The sequence below is a fragment of the Stegodyphus dumicola genome, chromosome 5 (genome assembly GCF_044657685.1).
Source record: "Stegodyphus dumicola isolate Sdum_Otavi_A_Nest chromosome 5, ASM4465768v1".
Taxonomy (NCBI): Eukaryota; Metazoa; Arthropoda; class Arachnida; order Araneae; family Eresidae; genus Stegodyphus; species Stegodyphus dumicola.
This window is the reverse complement of record NC_140772.1, coordinates 81,870,264-81,881,238: the sequence shown is the minus strand read 5'-3', so window position 1 is coordinate 81,881,238 and position 10,975 is coordinate 81,870,264. Positions and strand designations below refer to the sequence as shown.

Genomic DNA, 10,975 nt, shown 5'->3' with positions numbered 1-10,975 from the left:
TGCAGCGGTAACAGCAAAGGGTTCTTCCAGTTTTCCATCTGAATATAAGTACGAAAGTTTCATTACAAACGAACAGCAATACTTTTACCACACTCTCAGCCTGCGGAGTATCACGTTTATTAATTGCATTCTTTTTTGCAGAGCGGTTTAACAAGAATTTTGATATATATATAAAAAAAGGAACCAGTTCGCTGCTAGGTAATTTGCTTGCTTCTTCACGCAGTCAGTACCTTGACTTTGCCGGTTGTTGTAAAATTGTTGTGAAAGTTATAAATGCAGGAAAGTAGAAGGTCGGGCACTATCCTCTGACGTGAAGCTACGGGATCAGCCAATGAAAAGTTTCAAAATATTGACGCTCGCGATACCCCCTCCGTTACTAACAAACGCGACATCCCCTTTTTAAACGCTTGCTGTTAAAATGCTTGGATTTTTGTTTCTGTAACTCATTTTCCATCACGCGTTTTCTAAACTTACTTCTTCAGTGTACCGTTTGCTCAGAATTTAACTGGCACTCCAATTCGTTTTTTAAATTCACATCGATTTTATTATTTTATTGTTAAAAGCATTTTTTTTAATGTTAGCAAACTTATGTATAAGGGCTTCAGTTTATTAAGTTAAGGTTATTTCAGTTTGTACAGTTTCGTCACGGAAGATGATTTTTACATATTTGTATAAAATTTTGCCAATTCATACAATTTCTTAGCAGATATTATACAATAATATTGCATTTTAAAAATCTGAACGAACTCACGGTAAGCTGCAATTCCTGAAAATAGAATTTTATTCTTGCCATTTTATAGGTGCATTCGCTTGACGCAGTTTGTTAGAAAGAGTTGAATAATGAGAATACTGAACTTAAATTTATTTGCTATTTTTATTGTCTTAAGTCTTGCACCATGTATATCTATGTCCGATGTTACATCGACGCCCACTGTCCTAGAAAATACTACTACTTCCTCGTCTGAACTAAAAGAAGATGTGCACATTTCGGTGAAGAAATGGAGAAAAGTAGAAGACGTTGTAAGAAAAATGTCAGCAACATTTGTGAAAAATGTTCTGCCTTATGCCTTGCGAGCAACAGAGAATTTGAATTTGTCTTCAAAATGCACTCGAGGACTAATGACCATGCTAAATGGGATCAAACAGACTAAAACTTGGGCATATAGAAGTGAGTATATGTCTTCATAAATATTTTGCTTATCATATTCCCATTCAGTTTGCAATGACTCTAAATGTTTCAATTTGACTTAACAAATCTATGCATTATTTTGAGATGAGGTCTGTCCTAAACCACTTCATTCAATAACACAAAAAGTACTTCAGTAAATAATTTTTAACTTGCAGTTTTTTGTTTCATAGTCTAGTTATAATACATAATTTCCAAACCAGTTTCATTTATTAGAATATTTTCTCTATTAGTGTTACGAAATTCAAAAGTATAAAACATTAGGCTTATTTGCTTTGCAAAATTTACCACTGTTGTCAAGTATTTTAGTATATTACATTTACATGGAAACGTCAAGATATGATGATAATACATATTATGTCTGTCTATGATAATAATTCTTTAAATCGTCTATAGATTAGAAGAAATGCATTATATTAACAACGTTATTGAAGTATTAAAACTTACTTAAAACCAATTTAATAATTTTACCATGATAGAGAAATTACGAAGTTGCATGAAAACTTGTAGCATATTTTTTCTAAGTACGTTTAATGTTCGGAAAAATGGATTAGACGAAAAAACTACTTGGCTCTTTTCTCGTATTTCTTAAACGACCAAGTGAAATTTGAAATATTAAGCTAAAATACATAATTTTGTTAATGAAAATCAAAAACATTGCTCAGGATTAAGTCTTTAAATTCTTAGTAATGAAGATAACTAAAAAGCGAATTTTAGTCATTAAAAAAAGATTTCAATTATTGTTTTATTTTAACCAGAAATGTGATTACCTATTAATTATTTGATCATTAGTTTTGAAGGATTAAATGTTCATATATATACATACATATATTAAGACAATTTTTAATTCTAAAACACTGAACAAAGATTGCTTCTTATTGATAATTACCATGCAAAAAGCAAATATAACTTTCTGTTAGCGAGACTAAAGTATATTAGTATAAGAGGTGATGTGAATTTAAATCTTCTGAATAAGGAAATGTATATAAATCTTCTGAATAAGGAAATGTAATAAAGGCAAAGGCAATTTTAATGCCGAGACACCGAACTGAAACAACCCTATATTTCAGCAACAAAGAGTTAATTTTAAAGCATGTGTAAAACGTTTCAATCTCACATAACAAGGTTGCGCAGACCAATTTCTTCCAAAATTCTATTTTTGAAACATATTAGTAATCGTATGGCATTTACTCTATTTTTTGGTCTATATATTAGCTCTAATTCTCGAATGATTTTAAAATTCTGTCTATCTCTTTTGAATTGAACGCTAAGTATTTTTAAAATCATTTTTTGATGCTATTCCTTTCTTATTAAAACTCACTTTTCAGCTAATTCTTAATATCACGTTTAATTTCCTTAAAATATTTTTCTTATTAATTATCAAAATTATGAATTCAAGGAATTGCTAAAAATATTAAATATTAATAATCACCCAGCATATAAACTACGAACAGAGATATTGAAAAGGAACAAAAAAGTTAGTTATAAAAATAAAGCGTCTTAAATTGAAAAAGTTACGATTTGCATATAAGTCTCATAGATAGTTTTAAATAAAACATTCTGAAAAAGAAAAAAGAAAAAAAAAAAAAAGATGAAAATTTAACTACGTGTTTTATGGTCTTCTTGTTAAAATATGTCACGGAAGGTGAAAACAAATTAAATTATCCATCAGAAAAAGGAAAAGATCTTTTCCACAAATGGAGTGACATCTATTTATTTAAACCTAATCTAACTTCCTTATGAACGAAAGTCACGAAAGAGGTTTTAACCTGATAGTTTCTTAACATCTAGTGATTAAATTTTCTTGATTGTTTTGTTGGTATATGATGGTTATTTCCTGTATTTCATTATGAACGCATCATTACCACTTCTAGTTACTTCGACAAATAGCGTGCTAATCGGACAATAATAGATCATTCAGATGCTGATATCGCAGTGAATTAATCCAATTTAGTATATTAGACGTGTTTTTCCTAAACGCCTTTCAAACATTTAGTTTTATTTCAAAAGTAGAGTGCACATAAATTAAAAAGTTTAAAAGAAAAAATATAATATTTTGCATTATCATTTTTTGTTTGAACTTGCTCCGCTGTGTATAAGCTATAATTTTTAAATAGGTCGGAAACCTTTTGTATTAGAGTTTCAACAGCTACAACAGGAATTGATTGACTTGATAAATTTTTAGAATGTTTTATTTTACCCCATTTCAAATATATTAAAAATGTAGACAAAATAATTATTAGTTTATAAGCAAGAGTAAACGCTTCTCTACATTCAGTAATTATTACGACAGTAAAAGAAATATAGAAGAAGACTCAGCCTCAGTCACTGCTTTCCTTCTTTTGTCTTTTATTTAAATAATTTTTATTTCTGATATTAAAATTAAATAGTAAATAACTTTATTTCTGGTAATAATTAAAATAATATATGCAAAGGCCGTTTTTAACAATCTTTTGAAATTGTAAAATGAAAAATGTAATCTGAAAAATTGTAAAATGGATTAGTTCACAATGAGTGCTTTAAATCAGAACATTATTTATGCATTCTTAATGGTCAGCAATGCCAAGCTAATTTTGAATTCGTTTCAGCTGTGTAAAAGTCGTTAAAATAAGATAAAGGACTATTTTCAGCAACTTTTCATTAAGGAAGGTAATGTGAGATCACGTATGCAATGAAATGCTGGTGTAAACATAAATTAATTAATCTTATTTATATAAGCTTGCGTGTACTTTTTAAGAGATTTTTTACAGCTAGTAATAGTAGTACCCTAAATTTACTCAAGAACAGTGTTGCTGAGTATAAAGGTGCCAGCATTTCCATGAAAGTTCCTTTTTCGAGTCAAAAACTGAACATCGGAAGATGCGGTCATTCTTATTCCGGGGTGAAGCCGAATTAACATGAAAACATGAATTAACATGGATGAAAAACAGTGCCTTAAAGACGGACAGGACTGTCTGTTTTATTTCTTTGTTTGTTTGTAAAATCATCTCCTCCAGAACGGTGGTGAGTAGAGTTTCGATTTCAAAAAGTTCCCCCGATTTCAAAAATTTGTGGGAAGCCATTTCGACCATCCTCATTATTGTCTCGCGTGCTGGAGATAAAAATATTTTACTTCGAAAAGTGCTGCCATTTAAAATCGTAAAGTTTGTTAATCAAAAATTTGTAAGTTTTACAAAATATGATATAAAATTAGCATTTCCAAACATTAAATATATTATTATTATATAAGGTCATATTCTGAAGCTAAGAAAGCATGCGACTGCATGTGACGTCCGGTGTACGTCGAAAATGTTTCGTTAATGTCAGCATTTCAAATAAATAGTTGCTGTTGGCAACGTTTTTGTTTCAGGTTAGGATAATTGACACGATATATTGCCAAGTTAATTCTTTTATTGGTGTTGATAAAAATTTATTATATTACATTAAATTTAAATCATGACGTCATTCGCATACGTATTAACCTTAAGTATAAAAAATTTTTGTTTCCTAGTTTGGCAACAAAATAATTATTCACGAATGGGGATATATCTCAGTCGTAAATTTTTAATGCTAGCTGTGTTCGTCTGCTCCCACTGCTCTGATCAACTGGAATGCCAGCTGTGTTTTGAAGACTATCAAAAGGTTAAATGTCATGGAAAAAGATTTCCCTATCCACTTTCTTTTTATGTCTCATATCTTCGCGTTAGTATATTAATTTTAGATAACAGTGGACGTGGATTTAAAATCCTTTCATCATGGAAGTTAGTTTGATGAGATTTTAGTAAAATTAAATGTGGGCTGTTATATATTAAAAGCACATTTTTATTAAAAAGTGAACAAAGTTCATGAGCATAAATAATTGCGAAAAAGCATTATCTTTTGACCATTAAAGCATCATGAACAGGTTGGCACTCTCAAACCCAGATTTCTACTAAGACATAAATAATTTTATGAAGCCTTTTTATTTAGAAATTATAATGTCATAAAATGTGTATTGGGAATTCATAAAATATTTGTGTTTACATAAAAAGTGGACTTAAAACTGGTTTTCAAAGATACTTGCTGCTGGCTAAACATTTATCTGCGCATATTTCTTGCGTAAGAATTACCTTGAAGAATCAAGGTTAAAGCGCAACAAAATTCATTGTTCATATGCAAGTTAAAGTGCAAATCATTTTAGTGCGTGTCAGAAGTATAATTTTTGCAGTTTTGTATTATTTCATCTTAAATTTTATCTTATTTCATCTTAAAGCATGAACTTAAAATTTAATTCTTATAAATATATTTGAAATTTTTTGATAATTTTAAATTATTTCAGGATTTTATTTGAAGTATACTGTAATTAGAATCTTTTAAAACTTATTAGTTTTAATCCTTTAGCTGAACTATTTCAATTCAGATGCACTTTTTCTTTCTTTCTTTCTTTCTTTTTTTTTTTTTTTTTGGTTTAATAATTTTCTTTCTTAATTAAATTCAGACTGTAAAGTCAGAATTTAATAATAATTTGCAAAATAGTTATTAAAAGAGAATAATTTGCAAAATAGTTATCAAAAGAGGAAGAGCGTTATCATATATAATTGGCTCTTGCTCCCTATTTAACAGGCTGTAAACAGTATAAGCATAAGCCAACATTAAAATCCTTAATCTATATCACTCTTATGCAGCTATCATTACCTATTTCCATTGGGATTTTTCTATAGAAATGGTGGCATTTATGTGTTTTTCAGTGATTGATGCCTCTGGAAAGATACCAAACGGTGTAATGAGTGGGAATATAAATTCACTTGGAGATTATGAAGAATGCTTAAATGTTCACGTACCGAATCATTTCCGAGGTCAGTACTGCCCAGTCAAATTTTCACCTCCTGTACCAGAAAGACGACCTTTCACTTCAGCTGATGATGAACTTCCAGAATTCGTTAATGCAACGAGAGACGGTTTGGTAAGAACAGGCCTTTATACTGCAATGCAATACTGATAAATCATTTAAATTAAAATCAGTTTTATCTTGATGTATGATAATGATAATAATTAAAATATACTAGAATTTGAATTAAATTTTATTTGATTATTGGTAGATATTAAAAATAAACATCTCTATGTATGTTTACATAATGATGTAATTTCGACTAAATTATCACACGTTAGAGTCAAAAACACTTTTTTAACCTGACAGCATCATATTTTTTTCATCTTCTAGGTAGTAGGTGAATTTATGAAGAAAGCTTACTACTATCATTATTTAAGCTTCCGTTCTTCAGTCTGCGTACCGTCTACATGTTCAGCAGAGGAGGTGCAAAAAATCGCTGAGCAAGGTATGAATTAATCTTGGTTACTCATTCATATTCATATAATAGACGTAATCACGAACTTCAAGTTATAAAAAGGGATATGAGGAGATCAGTTACCAAACTAAAAGATTTATTTGGTGTTCACTGTCAAATTAAATTGCAAATTGAAAAATAATGTAATTATTCAGTCTTGATACATTGGAGGACATTATTACAAGAAGGCACAGCTATTAGCGTAAAAGTTCACCATTATTTTAAAAATTCTTATTATGAGATTTAATTAATATTCAGCATATATTTAATTTTGAATTTTGAAATATTTTCTCTTGATATGACGGACAGGTAGCAAAATTATGGGAATTCGCACTAAGTTAAATTTATGAATAATTTATGAGCAGAATTTATGGACATTTGATATAAATATTCATTTTTAACAGAGAAAGAGATGTACGATTCAAAACTCAGTTTATATATTCATGATTATCAGTGAAGCTCACAGTGCAGGGATATCCGAAACCCACGTTGCGATATCGAACCGAAAAGGAGTCTAATAGGGATTGGTCCCCTCTCACAGCTAAACAGGTCAAGCAGCGTGACGGCATGCTGGACAGGAGGCAGTTGAGGAATCCTTGTGACAGTCGATCCCACTCCTACAGCAACAGCAAGGCAGTTTTCAAATCTGAGATGGTTCTCAGAGGAGGACATCAAAACGAAATTGCTCTCCTACGAAAGTACAGACATGATGTATAAAGTTAAGGTCGCAAGATCTGGCTGCCAATATATGTGGAGAATATCCTCACTTTTCATGTAATCGTTGACCAGGTGAGCCGTAGGTGGACGAGCACTGTAACTTTGGATGACACACGCTATTTAAGGAAACTTTTAACTGGTGAAAGAAATTTATTCCTTTACCATTAATATAATAGACTGGAAACACCGAGAAAGATGCTATGTTTAAGATGTATCATATAGTTCAGTTAACCAGAAATTAGGAGTCCGAAAACATATTTAGTTCAAGTATATCGATGCATACTTTTTCGCACTGTTGAAAATATTTCATACACATATCGCAGGATGTACGTACTTCTGTAAGCTTATGTACGGTAAAGAGATGAAAAGGAAGAAAAAATTGCTAAATTAGTCAAAAAGGTTATATATATAGCAAAATCTATTTATTTTTAAAAGCATATGCAGATTAAAATAAATCATGTTTCTATCGTGAATGTAACAATGAAAATATTCAATCTTGAGATATTAGAACTCAGTATTACAAGCAGGTAATGTTATTAACTTGAGTTTGGTTATTGGCAATATTGGTAACTTGAAATATTGGAGTCTGAGTTGGGGCTTATCCTATCTATTCGTAAAGGACATGCTCTTAAATACGAAAATTAAAAAGAACGTTCTATATTAATGAATAGGGACTGAATACTTTGTTATAATATATTTATATAACAACACATACTAAATAAAATTATAAATTATAAATTATAAAAATTTAAAACTCACCAGTAATCGGTTAACCTGAGCATTATACAATCGAATAATATTTATAAAAGTAATATATAAAAGATACACATATTATTTATTTTATGGAAATAACAGTTTATACCTGGGGGCTTAAGGTGCAGTCAATAGTCTAGAAATAACACTTAGATTACACTCTTTAAAATTAAAATTATTTGAACGTGAATCCTGCCCTTTTATTTTGAGTAGTATATTCTTTAATAACGTCTTCATAAAACGAGGGACATCTTTTAGAAGGAGCTGTTTCTCGGTTTATGCTAATTGAGCTTAACCTCGTGAGAGTGACTGCTTCACTCTGATATAATTATTAATTCTTGTCAATGCTAAAAATTATCATTCCGCTTATGCAGCTGGAGATAGTATTGACAGAATGACTTAAGATTATTTGTAAGGTTCACTCATCAAGCAATGAATATTATTGCCATTCATATATGGTACTAGTTCATGCGCAAGTTCGTTTTCAAACCCAGAAGAATATTAAGCAATCATCTCATTTTTAAGCTTTACAAAATCAGTTTGTCTGCAGTATTGGCTAACGCTTTACTCATTTAGCAGTATTTCGAAAAAATCAGAATTGTTGTGAGAATTTAAGTTCTCTTCATTCAGAAGGATCATAAATTCAGGTTTATTAAGGGAACCAGATCTTTGGGACATTTTATTAACTAAATTGTTAGGATATTTGATTAACTAAATTGTTAGGATATTTGTGGGATAATTGATTAACTAAATTTTTAGGGTATTTGATGTTACTTAAAATCTCAAAGTCGTCTGATTTCTCATTTGTCAACATACATCCTTTTGCTGACAATTCATTCGTCTCTTGTGGGCTGGCATTTTCCATGTTCCTTCAAAATCATTTCTGTGTGATGCAAGCATATATTGTAGTTTTTCACAGTAAGAAATATCAAGGTTTTGCTTCTGTAAAATTTTAAAAAGTACATCTGAATGCAAAACCATCACTGAAAACGCTTCTTAGAGAAAATAGTTTTTAAATTCAGGTAAAATTTAACAAATCGCAACACGGTTTGGCCCAGTTATGTGAAAAAGCTTAATATGTTTCAGCAGATGTTTTCTCAGTTTTCAAGTGACCTTTAGGTTTCCTGTTAAGGTTAGGTAAACATCAGCTGGAAAATGCTATTACCAAAAGTACCAGGATGTAATGATGTACAACTAGTCTGTTGATGATACTTTCGTTATGTTTCGTTCGTACAGCTGTAATTGCCTTGAAGGGATTTTTCAAAATCTCCAGCACGATCGGCATAGAATTTTAGAATTTGAATCGCCCCCTCTCACATAAAAAACTTATGTTTAGCAATTGAGTATTATGAATTCTCACTTTTTAAATATCAGTTATATCTGGTAGACTGACGGAATGGTATATTTAGCATTAGTAAACCAGTTATTTTCATTCTTCTTTCAATTCATAAGAACTGAATTGAATACTGAATAAGAATCTAAAGTGTAAGGGCACACCATGACTAAACCAAAAGATTTTAAGTACATCATTATTATTCCCACATCTAAAATTATAGTTTTTAATTAAAGTTTCTAAAACGTGAAACACCAAAATAAGATATCATTGATAAGATGTCAATGATCGGACTTATGAAATTTTTGTCCGCTGTGTCTCTTTTAGAAGTATAAGAAAGCCCTTCTCCATGCATGAGAATAAAACAATAGTTGCTTTGATTTAAATTTGTTGTGAAATTCGTAATCCTTCAACTATAACCACTTCTGCAAAGAGAACGCTGTGATGCAATATTTCACATGCATATACTTTAAAAGCAATATTTTCCGATTATAGTGACTTTGATTCTTTCTTAAATATTCCCCGCTAATCAGGAAATGTAATTGCCTATCGCGATACTCTCCTTTCTCACTTTTAGCTTTTCAAAACGCGTTTGTTATTGATAGTATCAACTAACACTTCGTCATTATCAGCTACTTTATTTTTCCTTGAATTGTCAGGCACTGAGCATTAGTAACATTCTGAATAACTATCAGCGGTTTGGTAGTCTTGCGAAATTAACTCACAATGAACTTCTGGAAATCAGACATGTCAAGGTTCGTTTTTGAGCATTGTATCCTTTTTTTACGCAATTACCAAACCTTCAGTTTGTGTTCTAGTCTGTTGATGTCTCTTTTAGATCATTTGCATACACTTGCGCTACACGCGATATCTGCTTTTCTAGATCTGTGGTCTGCGGATTACAGTCGTTTCCCCATGCCTGACCTAGTGGTACTGCTAGTTTTCTAAAAAAAAGACAAAAAAAAAAAAAAAAAAAAATCTGAAATGTTTCAGATTTTAAATTACGTCCAAAGGGGCGTTTTTTAACATTTTGTGTGTTACCTTTCTTTATTAAATATCATGTTCCTCGCACTTAAACCATAAGATCCAGTGCAACAGCAATATCGCAAAATAGTTTTAAAACGAGCATATCTTTAGAATTTCCGATACAGAGACTCACGCGCTGGAGATAAAAATGTTTTTTCTGCACAACGTTGCCATTGCTCGCTCTGAAATCCTTGAGTTTGTTAATCAAAAATTCGTCAAAGTTTTAAAAAATAGGAAATCGATCATAAAACAAATTTCAAATTTCAAATTTGGTCTTCCACATGCTCATATTCGTTGGAGGATTACGTTATTCAAAATTCGATGACTCTATGTACCGTCGTTTTATCACAATACGAGAAATATACATACATTTACGCAGATTTTCATTATTTAATTTCTTCAAATATAATGCAGGACTCTAACATTTTATGGCAACAGTTTGAAAAGTGAACCGACATTTATGAGTCCGACGCAAAATGCCAAAACGAAACTAATAGTCCTTCGGGATTCAAATCCCTTTGGACTAAAAATAAAATTGAAACAAACTGCATATACTATAGAAGAAAATCTCAGACTGTGGAATGTACACATGGAAAACGCCTATCCCTTTTTCTCCTAAAAGATTGACATTTCATGAAATTTATTGCTGATTACTCT

The 10,975-nt window shown here is 30.7% G+C and overlaps 1 protein-coding gene across 1 annotated transcript in view; it reads left to right on the top strand.

The window, feature by feature from the left end:
* The first annotated feature begins 234 nt into the window (after window positions 1-234).
* Window positions 235-10,975, top strand: part of LOC118205588 (nose resistant to fluoxetine protein 6-like) — a 59,822-nt gene continuing 49,081 nt past the window's right edge. The window contains exons 1-3 of the mRNA XM_085816803.1: window positions 235-1,168; window positions 5,893-6,107; window positions 6,366-6,480. Of these exons, the coding sequence (XP_085672929.1) occupies window positions 841-1,168; window positions 5,893-6,107; window positions 6,366-6,480 (658 nt within the window). The 5' untranslated portion in view covers window positions 235-840. The remainder of the gene's footprint in view (window positions 1,169-5,892; window positions 6,108-6,365; window positions 6,481-10,975) is intronic.